This window comes from Pholcus phalangioides, unplaced genomic scaffold (genome assembly GCF_987345545.1).
Source record: "Pholcus phalangioides strain wild (caught in Gottingen) unplaced genomic scaffold, Ppha-v1.0 ptg000022l_1, whole genome shotgun sequence".
NCBI classification, from domain to species: Eukaryota; Metazoa; Arthropoda; class Arachnida; order Araneae; family Pholcidae; genus Pholcus; species Pholcus phalangioides.
Genome location: NW_028301615.1, coordinates 15,832,899 through 15,857,550, shown reverse-complemented (window position 1 = coordinate 15,857,550; position 24,652 = coordinate 15,832,899). Strand labels below are relative to the sequence as shown.

The 24,652-nt window shown below is 31.6% G+C and overlaps 1 protein-coding gene across 2 annotated transcripts in view; it reads right to left on the bottom strand.

Annotated features, from left to right (window-relative positions):
• The window catches only part of Cdep (Chondrocyte-derived ezrin-like domain containing protein), a 61,124-nt gene that overhangs the window by 25,983 nt on the left and 10,489 nt on the right, over nucleotides 1-24,652 (bottom strand). The window contains exons 5-11 of one of the 2 annotated variants that reach the window (XM_089249830.1): nucleotides 23,014-23,111; nucleotides 21,489-21,612; nucleotides 20,179-20,266; nucleotides 19,623-19,778; nucleotides 16,252-16,412; nucleotides 16,009-16,083; nucleotides 15,010-15,299 (exon numbers count right to left, since the gene is read on the bottom strand). In XM_089249830.1, coding sequence (XP_089105956.1) covers nucleotides 15,010-15,299; nucleotides 16,009-16,083; nucleotides 16,252-16,412; nucleotides 19,623-19,778; nucleotides 20,179-20,266; nucleotides 21,489-21,612; nucleotides 23,014-23,111 — 992 coding nt within the window. Of the gene's footprint in view, nucleotides 1-14,916; nucleotides 15,300-16,008; nucleotides 16,084-16,251; nucleotides 16,413-19,622; nucleotides 19,779-20,178; nucleotides 20,267-21,488; nucleotides 21,613-23,013; nucleotides 23,112-24,652 lie in introns of both variants that reach the window. The other variant, XM_089249829.1, reaches the window with a different exon arrangement.

The window sequence follows — 24,652 nt, the reverse complement described above, 5'->3', positions numbered from 1 at the left end:
AATGATTTGGCAGTGTTTGGCATATACACGTTTATGGATTGGGAAAAACAGTACTGAAATCAAGAAGAGACTGACTCTCAATGTTTTTAGAACAATTTGAATAATGTAGATTGCAACAATAATAAAAATTCACTTCGCGTTTGGAAACACTCATTTGAAATCAAAAACCAACTTAAAAATGCCAACAGTAAAATAATTTTCAACTTTTAATTGACTTTCATGTACAATCAGTATATCCAGCAATTACACTCAGCAAGCAATGAAAATGCATCCAACATGAAAATACACAATACTAAATGGTTTTGAACTGCTGAACACTAATATTACCATGAAAAAGTTTTATTGGCTCTCATTTTGAGATATTATCTTGTTAACAGTTAGAAAGTGCTTTAGAAGCATTATTGTATGGTGAAAAAAAATTGGTAAGGACCATAGAACAATGCGTTACAAGAGAAAAACTGTCACCTCAATGCTGGCTGACTACCGTTGAACAACTGTGAGAGATGCTTCTTATGCCCGGTACAAGCACAATAAAAAAAAATTCATTTATCATGTCAGACACTATAAATGGGAATTGTGTTGTAATACATAGTTACATTTCTATGTAATACATAGTTGCATTTCTATGTAATACATAGTTGCATTTCTATGTATCTGTGTTTTGCAAAGATTGACAGATCGCTGTGTGTTTGGATGCATATTAATGTGTTAATATAATAACATTATATAATTTTAAATTAAGTTTCTACATATTTTTTATGTCTTTTTGTTTTTGTTTTTTTTGTACTTTTTTCTGCATTTCTACATCATATTGATTTTGTTTCAATGCATTGTATTGTGTTATTACAAGTGTGATTTCTGAGAAAATTGTGGCCAATCCAGCTTTATCATGGTCAAATTTGTGTTCAGCACACCAATTTACATAAGAAATTATATTTTTATTTTGGGCGCAAAAACACTGTCAAAATTTTCTTGTGTTTTTGAAGATTTTTGAAATCTCATATCGTGTGGACCAGCATCAATTATTATCAGTGGGGGAGCACTGTCCTAACATCTAAACATAGATTTAAAACCGAACAGCATCCCGAAACTTACAAGGTTGGAAGAAATCAGAAAATCAGAGGGGGGTTGAAGAAGCTGAACCAAAAAAAAAAAAAACGTGGCTCTAACTGTAGCGGGGGAAGATGTTTATGGTAACTTAGATCATATGATATAGGTTCGACAGGAGCTTTATCTCTCCATTATTCAAATATATTTTTACTCATTTTCCATTTCTCAAACATTTATATCTCAAATACTACATCATACACATTTCACCATTTCATAAATGAATTCACAAGACCATAAATGTACATTAAATTATGAATTTAAAATTTTTATAAGAACTTTTGGATATATTCATTTTCTTTTCATATTCAAAATATTGCATTCAAGCATTTCGTATCTACCAAAGATCAAGACAAGTTTTCCCAACCATAAAAAATTTAAAACCTTCGTATTTTGATAAAGGCTGTCACTATACATATAAATTTGTTCATTCAATCATGTTTGTAGGAATCTACACACACATCGACACCAATTTTCATCAAAAATTATGTACATACAGTAGATCCCACTAATGTTTAAAAAAAACCCCAGTGAATAAAACATTATAAGCTGGAAAAAGCTTAAAACCGAAAATCTTGAGTATTAGTAAGAGTTGGGAAAAGACCCATTTAGCCAACGAAAAGTCGCACTAAACGGGAACATTATAAGCAGGATCAACTGTATAACATTCTTATAGCGAGTTAAATAATTCTAAAATCCATCTCAATATCATGAGCAGTAAAGTGGATTTCTGCTATATTTCTTGGAAATTTTAATTACCTAAAACTCGAAAGCTGCATGATAGAACTATAGGAAAATGGGCTGTGTACCATGAAACTTGCAATCAACATCATCAAAACAATAATACCAACAGAAAAGAACAAGGAAGTGATCATTTTCATCCCACGAGTTTGATATATTCTGACTCGTCTTTTGATTTTAGTCAACTGCAACACCCAAAGAACTTAGTTGTGACATCACACAATAAACAAGATCCCTTACTAACTTAGTGTATGCTTTAGAGTTAAAACTCAGTGCATATAATTCTATGAAGATACCTCTATAAAACAAAATGTTGACTAGATTTTCAAAAAAAAAAAAAAAACTTCAATAGTGAAACAATAAATAAATAAATGCTCTAGCAACTAAATTTGTAAATATATCACAGCGTATAAAAAAACAATTAAAAATATAACACAAGAATTTTAAAAACTAAAAAATTAATATAAAAATAGCTACTATAGGTGGTACATATACATGACGTTATACTTTTGAAAATCAAATTTCATTGAAGTACAATCATGGTATTGTTGATTACCCCCCTCCTCCAAAATTTGATGTTCAACTTGATAGGGTGTATTTCAATGTACATGTTGATACAAATGTGCATATATTAAAAAATAAACATTCACAAAATTAAAATATCACAAAACAATAACAGAATCTGATATGGTAAAAGAAAAAACTGAGAATTTTGTGCAATAGAAGTGAAACTTCTAGGGTGTTTAAGTTTGATTTGATATGACTAGATTGATCATGCCGCACATCTATCCTTTACGGGTCACACGATATTGAAGCATGGGAACACATGCCTTCTCACTCCGCTCTAACACAATTTTCTTTTCTACCAAACTGTGTGCATGGCCCATCTACCATCTCTAAAGGCATTCTAAGGGGGCATTCTATGATTCCAGCAGTGTCATAGTAGGTAATAAAAAATAAGGTAACTGTTTTTGTCCGACACAAATTGCCCAATGGTTCAGGCAACCATTCTTAAGGGAAAGGAAAGTGTACGTTATCTTCGTTCCTTCTTTTCACTTTTTTCTGACATGGATCTGAAAATTCACAACCGCACCTAAGGAAGTTTCACTTCAAAAAATTCTGCAAAATAATCTTAATTGAACATTTACAGTATAAGCTTGAAAAAATAATAAAATAATCATTACTTTCATATGATAAATATAATGAATGTGTCAGACAATATTAGTTACTGCAATTAAAGAATAATGATTTTTTGAATATTTCACTAGGTACATACAGTGAAACCTGTCAGACAACAAAAGAGAACTTGTTTTGAACAGAATCAAAAGAATAGTCCTGTCAGGATTATAGCTTTGATGTGCACTTTTATAAAACAGAAACTTGTTTAAAATTGAAAATTATTTCAATCTCTTGATATTCTGTTCCATACAGGTTCCACTATATCACGTCTGAACAATATAGATATATGTAGATGGATAAAATTTTGTTACAGACGTTGGACTCCAGATATGTGCTTTAGATTGACAGCTGTCATGGGTTTGAGTTCTAAGTATTTTTCAAGAATAGACTGTTAGCATTTCCTGAAAATTTTCTCAAAGATGGGATAGAAGACAATTTTCCTTATTTTTAAGGCTGATTTCATGTTTATGTAATACAAATTTGACGTCTATAGAGCAGTGGTTCTCAAACTTTTGTCACCTGCTGTTTTGTGTCAGTAACATTCTCTCCAGAATAGTCTAGTAAAGAATCCTCCAAAGCACTAAAAGACACACATCAATCAGCTCTCAGCGACATGCCTGACTAAGGTTGGCAATGCTCCTAAGAGCCAGAACACACTTTGAGAATTATAGCATAGCTGCCAATTCTGAAAAATGATTAGGGAGGTTTTTTGCATAGATTCAAATTCTGTACAAAAAGGAACTAAAAGGGATTCTCGTAAAATAATGTAGGGAGTTTTCATTAATAAAGTAAAATTGTAGGGATTTTTCCTACTTAAGGAAAATGTGACAGCATTCAAGCTATCACCCGATTAGCAAGTCCCTAACCAGTAGGTTGAATTACATGTCTTTACTTCAAAATATGAAAGATTAGATACCAAGCAGGAATGGATGCAGTTTAAGAAAATTCACATGCCTCTGCGGAGAATCAAACCCTTAACCTCTTGCAGTCTGGGTGAGTGTTCTACCATTAAGCTAGAGGACAAAAATTCTTCCCCTTAGAGCATATTCCTTTGTATTTACAGTGGAGAGTGATATTGTTTCTCTCTAAATGCCATTACTACTTTCAAATCAAATCACACAAAACAAAAAAATTGTGATTGGACCAAAAACGGGACAAACAGAGTTGACAGGAGTTATGGTTAAATCAGATACAACTCCTCTCGCCAGTTTCGGATGTCTAATGGCTAAACTGACACTGTCTGTTTGGCTAAAATTTTGTCTTCCCTCTCCAAAAGTGAATTTTTTTTTTTTTTTTTGTGTGTGTGTGTGTGTGTGTGTGTGTGTGATTTGAGAGATGGAGTAAAAATTTGGTAGACTTGTCAGCTGTGCTATATAGTAATTAAACAGCAAAATAGTCATTCCCTAATATAACTGAAAACATCTTGGAAGAACTCAAACTAATGATAGTTTTTCAATCCAAATAATATTTCTTTGCACGGTGGATACCTACTTCTGTCTTTACGCCTTTTTTTTTAAATTCCTAATTTTATACATTGTAAGATACACAAACACGCTATTTACTAACTTTATTTGGGAAAAGTGGATTATTCATAGAAAAAAAAAGTTTCAGGCAGCACTTGAACTAGTTTAGACATGAATAATTTAACATAACAATAGAAAAAATACTTCTACTTCAAAAATAGTAACTTCTTAGTGGAAAACAAAATTAAAAGAAACAATTGTAAAAACCTGAAGAAATATCATAAGTATTTCATCTCAGAATAGAATTAATAAATAAGAGCAATATTTACATAGCATAGATTAAATAAGCTCAGCTTGCGAGATTATCTCATAAGAGAATCAATACTTGTCCAAAATCAATTTATCAATAACGGCATTTACGAACCTCATCCTAATGTAATAGCACTCTGAATACTACATGTCCATGTTTCATAATACAATTTGGCTGAAACGAAATTAGCAAAACTACTATATTTTTCTATATACTTATTCATATCAATATGCAAGCAAGGCCAAACTTTTTGGATAGCAAATTCCACTAGAAAAAGCATCATTAAGCATATCTAGCATTCATAATTTGTATTAATACGCAATTGTAAGAAAATTGTCTCAACGTCGCTTCAAGAGCTAGTGACTATAATATATTCAATAATCACAAGTACTTTCTTTATGATATGTTAATTACCTTCTAATCAAGTATCATTAGCATTAATAGCCAAACTATATTGAGAGCGAGTGTGTTATGATTATTCTCATAAAAACAAGAACATGTTTTCGCAGCATTTAGTAACATGTCAGACGAGTACTAATACATAGGAAGAATTAATAAGTTTTTTCTTTTGCTGTTGTGTTTTTGGTGGTAATTGCAATTCACTTTTAAAAGAAATATTTGGCTGATATTATAAACAAAATCAAAAAGCAAAATACAACAAGGTTTGACAATAAATTTTAATGAAGGGAATTGAATGAGAGACTTTCTCAATTGCCCTGAACATTAAAGTCCTCCAAGAACAATTAATTTTTTCATGTTTAAAGCAACAAAATAAAAATTAAATTTAAGTAAATACTTATTCCACAGCAAATAGAATTTTGATGCAATGAATGAAGAAAAGAAAAAATGTTGCAGAGGAGCAGAAATGTCTAGAAAAATCTTTAAGACAAGAATGAATAACTTTTTTTTTGCTTAGGAGTCAAGCAATGTGAAAAGTAAAGTTCCAAGTACAGAAGCTTTTTACTCAGCAAGTGAGATCATCAACATATCACTTAACAACATGGCTATTGATAAATTGAGTGATATATGTTATCTGAAAAAAATAGATTAAGATAATTTGATTCTCCCACCTTGTAACGATTGTTATTGATAAAAAATTATGATTATTATGTATTGAGAACAAAAATATTGGTACAATGTTCTTTCAGACGGAATGATGATAATCTGTATATTTCATACCTATTTTGAACCAGAAGATGCATATAGCTGAGACATGGGAAAACTTTTCAACTCTTAAGGTTCAGAAAAAATTGAGTTTCTCATTAAAATTATTATAAATATACATATAAGCCGACAACAGGCAAAATGCCCAATGAGGTGGCTGAGAAAAAAATGCCCATAGCAAATATGGATGTCATATTTCTAAAATACTGCAACCCAATTAAAATGCAGTTACGAAAAATAAAAACTATATATTTATGATAAAAAATAATACACCACCCATAAAAAACATTTATGGTTGTCTTATCTAAGTATGGATAGCTTCTCGATTAACCCCAATATATGTTTATTATATTTCTTTTTAAACGTGATTTGAAATTAACAAAAAAATTTTTTATATTTATAAACTAAGGCCAAATGAAATTAAAATGTCAAAAATAAACTCAATATAATACAATGACGTAGACAGACTTCTGGCTAGAAATACCTATTCAAACCCAAACTGCAATTACCACCAAAATCTTCAATACACTGCAAATGCAAAAATAAGGAAAAAGTTACAATTTTGCTTATTTATTTTCAATGTGAGGTCACACTAAGCGGTTGAGAAATTTTGATTTTGTAATGTTCAGAAGAGATTAGGAGAAGAGACAGCCAGGTAGAAGCTTAAACCTGAAAGAAAAAAAAAAAGAGAGAAAAAGAAGAAATGCCTCATGTTTTAGTTTATTCCTTTCATTAAAAAAAATTAAAGCTTTCTGTAACTTCTTCTATGATATTATAAATTACAATCATAAAATTTGCAAAGAAACTGTGTGTCACTAAGATCAGCCAAGTCTCGTTTTTAATATGGGGACATGAAAAGCTAGTGTTGATTACAATATTCTTTTTGAATGTTAAAATAAAAATTTAATAAATTGTAAAGCAGAAGTTAATGGGTAGAAAGCTTATCCAGTATTATAATTCAATTTCCTACGTTTTATTCAGTAGAGATTAGACAATTATGTACAAAAATAATTATTGCGGAAGAAAATAACTGGCTTCAAATTTAAGCCTTAAAAATACAAAGTTTAAATAAGCCACTGAAAGCATTCTCTTCTCAATATTTGTAAAATGCACAATTATGCAGCGTACATAAACGTTCGGATAAGAACAAGTAGGCTACTTTTTTTCAAAAAAAAAATGCTGAACGCACAAAATTACAAACTGAAAAAAAATTGAAATAAAACACTTGTGTTTTGAACAGAGATGTATGTTTCATATTTACATGCGTAGGTTGTATGATAAGTAAGGTAAATTTCTCTATGATATTGTAACATGATCACTTAAATTATTACACCTATAAGCTTCACTCTTCAAAATCTGTCACATGTTAGAGCACAAAGAGCTTTGTGGTTTATTTTTGGCATGGTTCTAAGAGTTTGGGTTGCAGCAGTTATTCTGGAAAGTATAAGTGTCTAGCAGTGAAAAAAAAACCATTTTTTATCTAAAATAAATGCAAGCTGCCCACATCAAAGCTCAATTGGAATGAGTTCATGGGGACTCTGCACCATCATTAAAGATCATTTATTTTTGGATTAAAAAATTCAAATGGACCACACGTCCACCAAAGAAAAAGAGCATCCTGGACATCTGGTTTAGGCCACCACCCTGGAAATTATTGAAAAGGTCTATGGCATCGTCATGGAAGATGGACGTTCCTTGAGATAACTGATGTTATGGGCATCTCTCCCGATGATGGAGGGTGGTGAAACCACACAGAAAAGCAAAAGCTGTTTTGTCTACTAAAAAAGTGATGGCCATATTTTTTTTCTTTTTTTGGGGGGGGGGGGGATTGTCAAGGCATTGTCTATATAGATACCTCTAGAAGGACCTTAAATTTGGCCAAAGGAATCAGCGAACATTGTGCTATATTTTCAGGAGCTGCAGATGAAATGGCCAAGACTGATGCACAAAAAAGTCATAACTCATCAAGCCAGTGCCCTATCTTAGAGATACCATTGCAAAAGCTAAATTTTAAGAATCAAGCTTGGCACAAATCTCTTATCTACTAAATTCCATGGATTTGATCCCACATGACCTTTTCTTGCCCCCAATATAGAAAGTGTTGGAAAAAAAGAAAGCTTGCTGGAAAAATTGTTCATCAAATGAAGAGACTACGGCAGGTGCAAATGACTTTTTTGAAGTGTTAAAGAAAATGTGATTTTCTGACGGGATAAAAAAATTTTAACATCATTGATAAACTTGAAGGAGACTGCATTTTTGAAAAATAAAACATTTTTCCAAAAAATAAAATAATCTGACCACATCATTTTTTACTTACTTATCGAATGATCCTTGTGCAACAAAATTTGTGCTGCCCAATTCATCAAAACTCTGACATAAATCCTAAGTTATGAGGTTTAAACCTATGCCATTATAAGAAACTAAAGATTATTTGCAATAAATTTTATCTTGTTCATCTGTTTTTATGCAGCACATATTTTGTGTGCAGAATCATAGTTTTTACACTCTCCCCCCCCCCCCCAATGCTAGCATGAGATACAAAAACTAATTATGTGCAAGGGAAAAAATTATAACCAGCTGAAATATTCTTCAAGACATTACAGCAAAGTACAGAAAAAGAAAAAGACATCTAATACTGTAAATTATGGGATACAGACAAGGCAAAAATCTAGTGATAACACAATTTGCACCTTAACAACTATTAAATCTATAAGATCAACATTACTATTACGAGGGAAAACATGTTCTAACTTAGTGTGACCTTTCAAATACATGCTAGAATCATGTTGATGGTTAATCAATGCATAGAACAAATTTGGTATGCGAGCATTTAATACTGATTGCATGAGAGAGAAAATATGCATAAATGTAGGCCTATACTACAACAGTGTGATCCGATTGCATGCAGACAGAGGAAATGCTGGTAGTGAAAAAGCCCAGTTGATAGAAAAAGTCAATTAATGCAAGATCATTATTTGCAAATATCAATTAGTATTAGAAAAATATGCAGCAAATCTATAGGTTTCAAACACTTTAAAATTCATCATAAAATATGGGAGGACCTTCAGATTCATCAAAATTAGTCATAAGCCCACACTTAAATACTTATAAGTTCTAGAAAAGCACTTCTTATTAGCAACACTTAAGAATTCATAAAAGGTGTGATCCATTCTGAAAGGTCAGGGGTGATCATGGCAGTAGTTTGAGCAGATTGGCGAGAAAATAGAGGGAATTCTCTTGTGCAATTTAGAAAAAAAAACATTATAAAAGGAAAGTTTTTTCTTTTGTTCTTGTACCTTGATTTCAAAGAAGTGGCATGAAAGCTGACTGCTTCCATATATTGTCTAAATCACAAAATTTACTTTGTTAACAAAATGTTGAAAAATATATTACAACAGCTGGCTCAGGAAAAACAATATAAACACATTCAGCAGATAAACTTCCGGCTCTTTTTCTCAACATGAAAATGAAAGAAATGCATTCGTAACTAAAGTGTCACTGCAAAATATTCATTAAAAAAATTTATTCACCGGTTTGAAAATGCTGAATTAAAACCAACAAAAATTTTTTTAATCTGTTCAAAGTATTAATTTAACATTAATTCAGAGTCAAATTCTGACATCAAAGTCTATATTTAATTTTTATTAAAAAAATCAAATGTTTGAAGGCTTCGAGAATTCTCTCATATTATAAAATAAATTAGACCTATAGTTTTTTTTTACTAATCTATTATACTATAGTGTAGGCCTCTAATCACAAGGCTAGATTCCATTGTGAATCATCTATCTTATGTCTATTTATCAATATTAATTAATACTTTGCGAATTGTTACAGTGTGGAGTGTGCGGCGTATAAACAAATGCAGGGTTCGGCCAAATAATGGTCCATTACATTTTTTACTGTATAAATTTCCATAAATCTTACAAAACTTCCTGCAGAAACCAACATATATTTTACTATACCACTTTACACATTGCTTTACATTGCGAGTTCTATAATTATAACAATGTCTATAATGCCATTGTGTTCACTGTTTTCTTTGGTTATCTTTCCACATAGGAATGGGAGTTTGACGAAATAAAGGTCTATGTTACTTTTGCAGAAAAAAAAATGGTTCCCCGATTCAGCTATGATTTTTACTGCATATCTAACGTTTAGAAAAAACCACATGGACCGTTATTAGGCTGAACCCTTCAAATGATGAGTTGAGCTCATAAAAGTAATTCTTAATACAAGAGTGAAATCATGCAGAACTTAAAACTATATATTTGTGTATAGTGTGTTTATAAATCCATATTAGGAAATTAAAATACATGAATGTACACTTTAATAAATTTTATAAACTTCTACTTTCAATAAAAATACTGGGAGATCACATAAGAGTCAAAGCAAAATTGCAAAACCAAAGAGTGCAAAATAGTGAAATTGTGATAAAATTCATAAAAAATATAATTAGAATGAGAATTAAAAATATTCAGGTTCATATCATATTATCAGAATCATATTGGGGTTTAAAAAAAGAAAGTTGTATGTATTTAAATCTTCTGTGCAAAAATGTTTTTATTCATTCAAAAAATATTGAAGCTGTCTACTCTTTTATATCTTAAAGTAGTTTCCAAAACTTCTTCATATCAGAGTTTGATGCAAGCATAATACCAAAATGTGACTGAATAATTATTATTGGGGGAAAATATGTTTTTTCATACTAGGCCTATACGCATAAGAAAGAAAGGGTAAGAAACTTGAACTCAGCTGCATGATCTTTCAATGATTTAGAAAGCAAAAAAAAAAAATTTGTCATGTATCAGACAGAAATACAAATTTAGGGGGCTGTTTGTGAATTATTTTTTCCGTGTAACATTAAAATTTTCAAAATGAGTGCCGATTTGATAGATTAGTTTGAGAATGCCTCGATGATTTCACAAATACTGAAATTAAATATCTTCATTCAGAATATTGACAGCCACTATTTTAAAAGTTCTACCCACTTGTGTGTAAGATCATAAATACTATACTTTAACATTTTTGTTTATAAAAATTACATGCATACTCATTTAGGGAGAAAAAAACCAAGAGGGTTGTATCAAGATGCAAGGCAAACAGCTTAGAGACAATAGAAATAAATAAAAAAGGGCAATAATGAACATGTCAAAAATGTCATGCACAATAATTTATGGAACATTAGTACAGTAAGCCCATGAAAAAATTCAAACAGCTGTGTTAAATGGCATGGCATGCAAACTCAAAAGTTATCAAATACATGCTCAAATTACTATAATTGCATTTTAAAAGAAATTGAAAAGTAAATTGAAACCGATATCCACAGCACTTGATATAAATCATATAAAAAAAACTCATAAGCACACTATAGTTCATCTTTCAAATGTGTTCAATGTATACCTTTTTCACCAAATTTAAAAACAAAAATACTTTATGAAGTTAACAAGAGATTTTCAAAAGTATGAATGTTCATATCGTATGTTTATCTACAAATCCACATTTAAAAAAATTCTAAATTAATTTATATTGAAATATTACATATTAATTAATTTGTTCCAATAAACTAAACTATTTATTCTAAGTTATTTTAATTTATACAAAGGTTTCAACAGCTGGTTGATTATAATTTTCCATTTCAATGGAGATGTTTTAAATTTTTAAAGCACCATCTAAATCTTTGAAGCATGGGTTATAACCATTGGCTTAAAAACTAATTTATCTTTATATAATATTGTTCCTTCAAGTTCCTCTCAAGTGAACGTTAACAAAAAAATTCTTTAATTTAATATGAATGTTCTTGTCACATGTTTTCGTACACGACTCAATAGCTTTTGATAGTGATTGTATTGATCATGAGATCAATTTTAAAAAAAATTGAGGCCTGTGATAAACATGTGCTTCAGTGATTCTGGTCCAAAAAGAGATCATTATTCAAGTTCGTGAAGTTGCTCATAATGTCAATGAAATAAAATCATAATTTACATAAATATAACCTTTCATACTACTAATGTTAATTTCAATTTACATATTTGTTTAAAAAAATTGATCATTAAGCACCAAAAAAAAGCACAGTAAAATAAATATTGTAGCAATTAAAAAATATTTAAAGGCAAATCTTCACTCAGTGAAGACATAAAAAATGACTTTTTCAAACACCATGAATGACTAGAAATAAATTACTATGTTCATTGTGATTTAGAGAAATATTCAGAATAATTATTTCATATGTTCGTATACTTGACCATCTGTAAAGAGTGAGATTTCATCATATTTTTATCACACATTTGTAGGAGGAGAGGCGTTTCACTACTCATGTGATGCATGCAAGCAGCCGGATCAAGTGTAACATCATTCTTTACGGTTTTCACATATCAAATTTGGCATTGACTAGTAAAATAACATCATTGTTCAATTTCAGCGAAAGCCAATAGTTTTGTTTAAAAAAAGTTTGTTAACACAAAATAACAATCAAGGTAGATTTTATAAGGAATGTATGTATACATAACATAATTTATATGTCCCCAGTCAATTACGAAAATACTATACAAATTAGAGAGTTTACAATTAAATTACATATTTTAATTTAAACAAATGTCAACTTTAATTAAAAAGAACATCAAGATATTCTGCAGAGTATTGTAAATAAATAAGGTTATGATAAACCCGATGGTCGAAAAAGATATTTAATGTAGACTTATCGAATGAATTACTACTTTTCATTAACTCAGACTCTAAGAAATCTGAAGACATGATTATGATTCAGTTGTACAGGGCCATAGAGTGCCTTCTTGGGGCCTTAATGCAGGCAATTTCTCGAAATCCCCTTGAAAGAGTTATGATCAGAAATAAGGAAGGTTTGGGGTTCCATTCACAGCTCGAGGGGCCCCCGTTGCCCCAGCCTGGTTATAGGCCTGGGGTTGTGCTATCTTATATTTGTGATTTATTTATATCTTTTTTATTATTATTTTATATCAAGCTTGTACTATTTTATATTTTGAGGTGTAGATATATTCAAATCATAAATTACAGCTAAGAATATAAGCACAAAGAGATTATAAGAGGCTATATTAGGAAACAAAAATGTGAGCTTTTTTTTAAAGACTAAAATAGTTCGAATGGTAGTAAAACGCCTCTCTATTTTCATGACTAGAAGAGGTTGATTTAAATATCACTTTGTTGATTCACAAAATACACTATACACGTAAAAACATACAGACACTAATTTCATAGATACGTCAAATACAATAATCGGGATAAACAGTTCACAAAGTGACTTGACTTCACTTTACACAAATGTAGATGATCGTGATAATCTTCAGAAGTTCAGTCCCCCCTCATGGCTGTATGATCCTGGCACTGGTGTTTTTACAATAGAGGTTCGGCTACCATGAGAAGAAACATCATTACTGTCCATGTTCAACAGACTTCTTCTACTTGGGGTACTGCTGCAGAGCGATTCAACAGAGTGAGTACTGGCACATGACATTCCATCATCAATCATTTGAGCAGTTTCATCTTCAGAGAAAGTTTCTGTGTGTTCCGTGATGTCTTCAAGGACATCCATACCTTCATTATAACTATTCTCTTCATATAATTCTCCATCTACTGAACTAGTTTCTTCATAGTTTGGCATTGAGTAAGATGTCAATTTTTTGTGATCACTGGCTGAAGGACAATTTGCTGAGACACCCTGTTCAATTTCCTCTCCTTCAACATGGCTCTTGTCAAATTCATCATCATCAGCCATTGTTGGATCATCTTCAGAAGATGACAAGTGGGTGTCATACAATCTCATGTCACTCAACTGCAACATGTCATCTAGACTGCTGCTGCTTCCTGAAAACAATATTCCACTGCCAGAAGATGAATCTGACAAACATTCAACATTATTTTTTTCACTTAACCAAATTTCTTTCATGTCAGGATGTTTTGGCAATGTGCCTGATTCTGGAATACTTTCTTGTCTCTGTAGGGAATTACGCCTCTGTTTATGAGTTTGATACCGTACACTATTTATACCTTCATCTGTGCTGATGGTCTGCGAATCTGGCATGTTTGGGTCAATATCAGTTTGTTCTTCTAAAACAATGCTTTTCGACAGCTTCCTTTTCCCTCTGCTTTTCGATATCATAATCTCGATGCTATCCGTTAAGTCATCTGTCGCAAAGCGATAGTAGCTACCATCTTGATTAGTTATGATAGAATCTAGTTCCTGCGAATCGGATATTTCACTTAACACATTATTCTTGCTGTTATTTTCACTAGCTTCTGCAACATCAGCCTTCTTTTTACCCAGATGTCTGTTGATTGCTTTTCCCACTGAGCTGTCTTCGATCGAGTCGTCTTGCGAGGAAAAACTATCAGCAGCTGGTAACTGGCTAACATGGACAAAATCAACTGTTTTACTACGCATTAAATTAGCTGAAGAATGCAAGCCAGGTTTACGGGGTGAAGTAGAAAAACAACTCGCTCGTGCAAACAAAGTAGGACTGCCTTGGGGTAATTTACTGTGCTCTACTTCCACTCGAATAACTGATTTTGGAGATTTTGGTTTTTGTGGAGATGATGCAGCAATGGACTGCTGCTGAGAAATGTCACGTTTATGAAGAACATATGTTATGTCTCCATTCACCGTGACGGGTTTTTCCTCAATCTGAACCTCATCCGAAACAGAATGGGGTTGGTCTGTGGTAGTTGTGATGTATCCCTCATCGACTCTATCAACATCTATATCTGGGCACCCACCCTCACTACCAGATTCCCTCTGTTCAACAGTTAGTGGCGCTTTTGCATTGGAACTTAGATTACAAATATCAGACTTATTATCAGAATGAATAGTGTCATCGTGACAGTTTCTGTATACAATACTGTCAGAAATAGAATGCTTGTTATCAAGTAAATAAGAATCATGTGAAGTATTATCATCAGTTAAATAGCCATCACTAAAATTACCGATGCTTATGTTATCATGACTATCATTTCTTAAAAGTTGAGAATTGCAAATAGAAGCACGATCAGCACTAGCAAAGTCACTGGATACCAAACCTGGAGGAAGGTCTCGTCTGTCTGTCCGAATTTCTCGGCTTTCCATGCAGACACTCCCATTTGCAACCATTCGGATTGGTTCCAGGACCATTCGAGGAGATGGAGATGACGGCTGAGATTCTGACAGTGGTTTTGGTGCAGGTGAACACAGAGCATCATTACTGTGAGATAAATTCACTGAGCCACAAGACTGGCTGCTGCTAACAGGAAGCAGGGGTTGTGCAGATAGGGAAGTACCAACCAGTCCCAAACCTCTACGGCTAGTGTTTTGAACACGCAGGCTGCTGGACCTATAGTTGCAAAATAGAATAAAATAATTTGTATATTTAATAGAAAGCTTTTTCCCCAAGCCATAAGAATGAATTTAAAAATTAACTATAAACTATTTTTCAAGATGTAACATAAAAGTAATGAATGGAGATAAATTGCACTTTCACACAGAAAAAAAAACAAAAAACAAATTCACAATGTGTGTCGTTACCCATGATACCCAAGTAACAAAGCATCTAGTTAAGTGAAACCTCATCACTAAATATTCTTTAATGTTTTCAGACCGCAAGGGAAGTCATTTAGCACAGTAACCACACCAATGCATGAAGTCAGATTCCCAAATTTTGATCAAATGGCAAATCGTGAACTGCCAGTAATTTTTCCACAAGTTTTCTTTAATGTTATACAGTAGACTCCTGATTATCTGGCCATGCAATAGTCCGACGTTTTCACTAATCCAGAATATTCAGGTGTGTTTTCTTCGAGCATAGAAGAGAAAGACATGTCACTACACGTCTGCTTACAGAAGTTAACATTTATAAATGGGCTTTTTCAATTAACATACACTAATTTGGCACACCCTGGTCTGATATCTGCCAGATTAGCAAGAGTCTACTGTAATACTGTATGTATGAGTTACTTATGTTGTTCTTGCCATTCTCATTTGATTGATTTTTTTACAAATCTACAGAAACCAAAAAAGAATGACATAATAGACAGTAAACTGACCTCTGAAAAGGCTGTCGTTTAACATAATTTTCTCGAACATATTCTACCATTTGTTTCTGTGTTCTTCCACTATACCTGTAAAAACCAAAAAATAGAACAAAGAGAGAAAAATTAAACTTCAAAACTACTATGATATTGCAAAATTTGAAGAACTGCTTTATATAAACATACATGGAAAAAACTTTCCTTAAGCAATATTCTATCTCATACAATTAAAAAAAAAAAAACACAGCTTATAAGTACCTGAATGAAGAGCCTCTACTGAAGATCCTCGTTTTTTGTCTTGGCACTGGTTTCACATCTGTGCATCGAAAAAATGCATGATTCTCAATACATTTTTTCCAAAAATTCTTGCATTCATTTCGACTCTCAAAAATAAACTCAACGATTTCTTTGTAATATCCCTGGCAGGAAAAAAAATTTTTTTTCAATCATTCACTGTACATAATATTCATTTCATTCAAAACAGATTTAAACATGGCAAAAGCTTGCTTTTATTTTCGACGACAAAAAAAATTTTAACCATAATTTTTATATCATGTTTAAAATTGCCTTGAATATATCATCTAACTCCTCTAATTACAACATCAATTAGTTTGCTACAATAAGTTATATCTTGTGTAGCAACATTTTTTTTTAAATACAAGGTGAAATATCATAATTTATTAAAATCTTGTTCAGGATTGTTTCAAACGTATTGTTAATGGAAGTGATATACCTTTGACCACTGACAAGAAAATAACAGTAACCTTAAAAGTTAGAATTATCAAAGAAGTATGCTGTAAGCAAACTCCACTGTATTTATGACCGATTCCTTCTCGTAAGAAGAGAAGGAATCGGTCATAAATACAGTGGAGTTTGCTTACAGCATACTTCTTTGATAATTTGAGAAGTGCATGTTATGATTAACATGTATGTATAAGTGAAGGCCTGAAAATAGCTTATATATCAGTTATATACATGCAAAATAAAGTGCATTATTGAGATTGTTGCAGGCAAAATAAGCTTATGCAGTGTCATTGAATCTAATACAACATGGAAATAATTTTTGGTTGGTATCTTCTGAGGAATTCCTAAAATTTATTAGAGTGCATGATTATAATGAACATTCTCAGATGATGTCACCATCTGCTATTACTACAAAGGGTAGTTAAATTTTTTTTCCTGGATTTATCTTTGCATCGGACAGCTGTCGAAACCTTTGCATACTGCACATGCATAAATTTTTGCTCAATTTAATTGATTTCATTGATATTATTTGGGTTTAGGCTAATACAGTCAAAGTTGCTTATTAGAATAATGGATAATGTTACCATTCAGGTATTGTTATCACTTTTGCAAAAGAACGGAATGAACTCATATCATAGCATGGGAAAAAATTTCTTTATGGTTATTGGAACTTTGCATGTGTTTTTTTTTTTTTCTGAACGTTTTTTCTGTATATTTTGAACACAAGGTTCAACTAAAGTTATCGTTACCAGGCTGCAAGACTGTAGGAGGCTAGAAGCATTCTCTTTCCCCCTCCCTGTAACAAATATTTTTGTACTTAATGTCGTAATCCATGAACACGTGGAGCTGATTTTTTTCAATGGCCTTTTTGTATAGGAAGGCAAATGTAAGACAAAAACCCCTTTCTTCAGTTCTTGATCAGTTTCTTTCAGTTGATCAAATTCAAATTTCTATTTTCAAGAGAAACTATGATCTAGTAGATGGCAGTGATAAAGAAACACATGTTGTGATCGGGAAAAACAAATTTTCTGTTCTATAAGCATCAAATTTTTACCAGTTGAAAGACTGTGAGCATGCTGATTGATGAACAAAATATATGAACATCAGTTGCCATTTTATAAATTAATTGTATAAATGCTGACAGCTTTAAATGAAAATTACAGCCCATGCCCCTTTTTTATACAATCTCTGCTACTTTTTGCTACTTTTATACTATCTTGCTGCTTTTTTAATACAATCGAAACTTTTTTTACACAATCTCTGCTTGTGAATGTGAGTTCTGCAGCATTAACCTCTACATTAACAAAAACTGTTTCCGTACTTGATGATGTGATTTTAATAAGCCATATGTAGTAAGGCTTGTTGATATTGTTTTAAAATCTTTCGGGAAAGCGAGCAGTTTTACAGGGGAAATCAATGCAAAGATTGAATTTCCAAATGATATATGTAGGAGACTTAAAAAATTGCATGCAATTTGCATCTCAGTGCTAAGGATTACATAAGCATAGGTGACAACTAACAAGACTAATATAGACACACTCATAAATAATTTTAGAGAAAGTCAAAAAGAAGAGGATGAATGTTTTGTCACTTTCAGGAGTAAAAACAGTGTAGGTTGAAGTTTCATACAGATGCTGTCAAAACCTTGAAAGAGCTGCAGAAATTTTGCGTTATAGCATAATGACTCGGCATTTTTAATATGATTTCTGAAACAAAACTTTGCTGAAAGTCAGGCAGCAAAGGGTGTGAACTGCATATAGAAAACTTATTGACCACTGGGAAAAATAAAAATTTATTTACATTAATGTTTTTAATTTTTTACTCACCATTTTTGACACAGTACAAATAGTTGTATGTAATGTGCTGTACATTGTGTAATGTTGTGAAGTAAAAACAGTATGTACGTATTTTTAATGAATAATGTATCATATCCAGTGATAAATTTTTAATAATTATTACTCAATAATTAGTAATTACTTTATTTAAAAAAAATTATTTACTTTATTTTCAATTAATTTATATGTATTTTACTTAAATTTTTTCGAGATCATTACATAATTTTACACATTATGTCAATTGAACCTTTATTAAGAGGAAACCTGTGTTCAATGGAAAAATCTCAGTCCCCTGCGATTCCATTAAAGACAGATTTCACTGTATATCTGAATTATTGTCTAGGTTAAGATAGTTTTTTTGGTATGTTATATCCACAGGTATGTTTTAAAAGACAGCTATGTAATAATAGACATAACATATTGAAATGAATGAGTCAAAAATCAGGGATTACATAACCATATGACCAATATCTACGGTGTATGTTATATGCAGGATATGTTATAAGTGTAATCGACTGTATATTAAAATCATTGTTTTGAATTGAAAAGGTAATTTCTGGGGGTTTTTTTTCTGTATCAATAAAACTCAATAAGGATTAAGGGTACTCTTCCATTATAACCATACCACGTGGCTCTTTTTTTGTCGGAAAATTTCCTTTGAATTTGCCTCCTGTTTAGTGGTAAATATATTTTTTAATATAACATCCATAAATTTATTCATTTTTTTAAAAGACATAATGAGAAAAGAAACCAAACTATGTCACACTCGTGTCAAATGAAGTATGGTTACAGGTTATAATGGAAGAAGAGAGCACCCTCTATATAAAACAAACAAACATAGACATGCATTTAAAATGATATTTCTGCTTTGTACAATTTTTTTTTTTAACGAAAAGCCCATCTACTCTGATGAGAAAATCGAAAAGATAAAATCAAGCCAGTAAAAAAAAATGCAACTGAAAACTAACCTAGAGCAAAAATGGTTCAATTTTCATCAAATCAAAACAAGAAAAAAAAAGATAACTCTTAGAACATTGATACAATACTTACAAACCCTTCGGGGTGGAGCTTTATTAGGAAACGCTTTCTCTTAAAACTAATTTTTCTGATTTTAGCCCATGAGAAAGTATTGATTTTGGTATAATTTTGGAAGACCAATATTCCCATGTGAGCGACAGCTATATTAAGAGGCACACCTTCACTATCCTGTACAATAATGAAAATAATTTGCATTAGAACTTTATATATATGTTTCAAAACGTACAGGAGAAAAACAAACACGACATCCTCTATTTTATTTTTTAAATTACTTTTCTGCATGATCATCCAACAATGCTAATTGAGAAAGACGCTAACATAAACAAATCTGATGGCAATGCTTTGGCACAGACGATTCATTTTCTAATCACTTCTACACATTGACTGAATAAATTGAAATCGCTCAGTAAGATAATAACAGCAAAAAAAGAGCAATATGTTTTTAAATAGCAATTTCCCTTTAAGAATAATGTAATAGAATTAGGTATATAGAAAGCATATTCAGCAATTGTTATGCAAAAAAATTCCATCATTCAAAAACTAGTTTTTATATAACAGTTCTACTTACTTTTGCGGGAGTCATTTTGATACCATACAACTCACACCTACGAGCAGTTTCTAATAGATTTAGATCTGCCTCTGCAGGTGACTGACCCCTACAGTTACAAAAATAAAACTCAATGAACAAGACAGGAAGTTGGCGTGTCTAAACAGTTCTAAGCAAACAAAAGATATATAACTACAGCCTGCCTTTGGTACTCGCAGGGGTTATGTTCTGATAGTCTACGTGAATACAGAAAATTTGAGAACAACCAAAACTATAAAACTTTTTTGTAGGCAGATAATTAAAAGAGTAGGGTGCACCTGACATACAAAGAAACATTAGGGTGGGGGAAGGGGTGATTCTTTGTAATGATTCCAGTAATGTTTATTGTAATTTCTTCATTTAATTAAATACGTTAGAGTTTATTGGCAATGTTCCATCTACCAAGTTTTCTATATGTGGAGAATCAGTATTACCATGTGTTATTACTAGGGTCAATGTAATAATTCAATGACAATTCAAACTTGCAAAGCCTATCCGCTGTGTTGCTCATAGTGAACTTGTCTCCCACTTCATCTTCTTCATGAGGATATGACTTTGGTAAGTCTTCATGAGGATGTGACTTTGGTAAGTAATCTCAATTCATTCCGCCTCAGAGAACGCTATACTGCTATTTAAATAACAACTGGATTTCTCCAATGTAGATATCATTAATCCATCCTTCATCAACCTAATGTGAAAATGTCTTTTAATCTTTTCGATTGGTATGGTATAAATGGAAGTGTTCTTGGGCATAAATTGAAGAGCTTTTCCAACACAAATTGACTGTTTCCATGTTTATAGCTCCCACAGCTACAGCAGTGATACGAATGACATTAGCGATGGTGTACTTCATTTATAACTTGAGACACTTAATATTCTTTGATGGAATGCACAATCATCATAATTAAGTAACATGTAACAAGTCTTAAATGATTGCATGATATCCTGATCAAGCAACTATATCACATGTGTGATACGTAAAGGACATCCTGCGTGGCAGATTCATTGACCCTTAATGATGTGAAATTTTTCTCGTAAAGCTTTTTCTTTTGTCATCAAGGAAATTTTTCAGAAGTACTAGAAAAGCCTGGAGAGCCAAGGTTATCATGTACAATTCATATTTTGTTCCGATAACAGAAAAAACACAGGAACAGTGTTTTCTCATAAACAGGAAGAAGACCGTGAATACTGAGGGTCGACGCATAGCAATAAATGAGGAATCAGGTTATTATTCAATTAGCTTACTGCCAAAGGGAATAATAGATTTAATAGATATTTTTAATAGCACTTACACATGTTTTTTATGATTTTCCATGATTTTATGCTGAAAATCAGCATCTTGATGAGGAACAAACTTAAAGGAAGATACATAGGTATGATCGGGATAATCTTCTGAAACAAAATCTCCACATTCAGCTAAAAATAAAGATAGAGAAGAAGCAATATATTCCTTTATACAGCCCAATTTTAAATCAATCTGGAAACTTGAAAAAATTATGAGTATTTCATTACAATAGAATGAAGATTACCCAAACTAACAATGATCAAAATGATCAAATTAGATAATAGTGAAATTCGCTTTTATGTGCATAGGTTTGTGACTGCAACTTGGCCAAAAAATGTTTATATGCGTACAGACATACCAACATTGACTTGAAGCTTGTTAGTAGTGATGAATGTTTAGCTTTGCCATGGGGGTACCACCCTTAGAACATAACAATAGTACAATTAAAAAAAACTCAAAATTTGATTTTTTGTTAAATTTCTATGTATAATTGAAAGTTTATTTAAATACAGCACCTCATAGACACTGGAGCCTAGAGGGCGCAGGCCACATGAGCCATCCCCCTCCCCTTCTGAATTTATAATTTGAGATCACAGAGTCTGTTATTAGTAATTAATGAATATTTGATGCAGTTTCAACCTGCATATGCCCTTGTGGTGTCAGCTATATATACGAATGTAGCACCTGTAGACCCTCCTCCTATTTACGAATATCGCATTAGTAAAATACGCCACACTACTTTAGATGAAGAAATTTGAAGAGATAAGTTATTTAATTTAATCATATTTAATTATTAAATAAGATTTAGAAACAAATTAGACGTTCATAGTATATTATGGAAATGGAAGCATAAATGATAATCGTATAAATGAAACAAATTAAATAATATGCAAGATTATTTTCTGTCAAAAAAATGTAAAAATTTTGACTGTCTATTTTTTGTTTTTTTGTGAGAAAGTCATTCACTTTTTTTGCAAGCAGACAATTTTTTTTTTCATGCTATAGCCAAATTCTATTGCTTAATGCCAAATTATATTGCTTAATGCCAAATTCTATTGCTTAATGCCAAATTCTATTGCTTAATGCTAAATTCTATTGCCAAATGCTATGTTTTATATTTCTCTCACTCCCAAAAACGTTGGCTTAGTATTAAAAAAAATTACTTTTGTGAACGTTTATGTTAAAAAAATTGTCCAGCTAAGGGGTTAAAGAATAAAACTTAGACTTCAGGGAAAATTTTAACACTAAAGTACGGAAAAAGTTCTGGGGCAAGTGAAAACTTACGATTTACAGATATTTGAGGAATCAGAGTCTGATTTATTGCAAATTGACTGCTGTATTAATGAAAAATATATGAAAACTAAATATATTTTGTCCTGAGAAGTAATTAAACTCTCATTTGACCCACAAATATAATCTTGGGTGAAATATGGCTTGCAGGCCAAAAAGTTTGAGCACCATGAAATAGTGGTGGGGGGGGGGGGGGAGGCAGCTTCCAATATTTCAACATATAATAATTTTTTCTTTCTTACCTTGAACAATGTACGAAGCCATCAGTGCAGCAGTATTGTCATTGCATTGAAGAATGCCTTGAGCAAGATCCCTTTTTATTTGCAAACTAAACAGATACCTATATTTGAAAATATATACATATAACATAGCAGTTGTGTACTCCCTCTATATATGCACATAAATGCAGTTTTAATACTCTATTTAAGATAAATATGCAATGTTTACAAAAGCATCTCATAAAAAAGGTAATAACTTTTTTTTTTTAAAAACAAAAATCTTTAAGTATATATGCAATTATAAAATACTTTGTGAATTCTGCATAAATTTTCTGCATGTGTAAGTACTTGGTTATCAGTGTTGCATCAGTCTAGTTACATCACCAGTACGTCTACAAATGATATTTATTTCTCCAATACAGCTTTTCTTAATTCTTCTAATATTGTTACCACTGATGATGTTTCTGTAGATGATATTGCTCATGGTATAAGAAAAGAAACTTAAAGGCTTTTCTTCTCTTGGTATGAATGGTGTTCCTTCTTATATAGTTAAAGCTTGTGTCATAAATTCTGTTTTTCCATTGCTAATCATTTTCAATTTATCAATTAATATCAAAATTTTTACTGCAAAGTGGAAGAGAGCTAAAGTTTTTGCCATCTTTAAAAAAGGTGACAAATCTTGTATTGAGAACTACAGACCTGTTGTTATTTTATCTCAGTTTGCTAAAATCTTCGAATCAATATCACACAAAATTTTTCAGTCAGATCAAGTCCTATATTTCTGTGAATCAACATGGTTTTGTCAATGGTAGGTTCACTGTAACTAATCTCCTGAGTCTTAATGCCTGTATTATCAATGCTATACATAACAAACGACAACTTGATGCCATATATACTTATTTTTAAAAAGCGTTTGATCATATCGATCATGGAATATTTTTCTTAATTTTTTAATATTACTTAAAATTTGACGATCGACATGCAAAAGTTTGTTTATTTTATGGTTCAATAAAGTAAAATAAATTAAAACATCATTGATATTTCAAGTTTCATTGTGCAAAAGTTAGACTTTAAACGTGAACACTTGGAAAAGAAACAATAGAAGAAACTGTAAACAAGTAAATCCTAGTCACACAATTTTGGTAACTATAATGTAAATTACATACACTCTCCTACTTTGGATGGTTGATTGGATAGAGTGTAGGTGGAACTCGATGTGCAGCCACCTCTTCATGGTAAATTCTGGGTCATTTTGTTCTGACAAAGCATGCGAAGAGCTGCACAATGAAACTTGCAAAAATTTGGTCAATTCCAGTTTTTCGAACACATTGTGTGACCGATAAACATTGAAACATCAATGATGTTTTAATTTATTTTACTTTATTGAACCATAAAATAAGCATAAGAAACTTTTGCACATCGATCATCGAATTTTAAGTAATATTAAAAAAATTTAAGAAAAATGTTCAATTTCTTCAATTTTCATAAACTTCAAGTATGATGCATGACTGGAAGATGTCAATCGATTTTAAATTTTTTTACGTCGTTTTTCTTTTTATTAAAGGAGGCTACTTTTCCGCACTATAGCAATTTGCAAATAAAATATTTTCTTCGACCCACTCTAATGCACATCCTTTATGTGTAGGCCTACATCTTATATTAT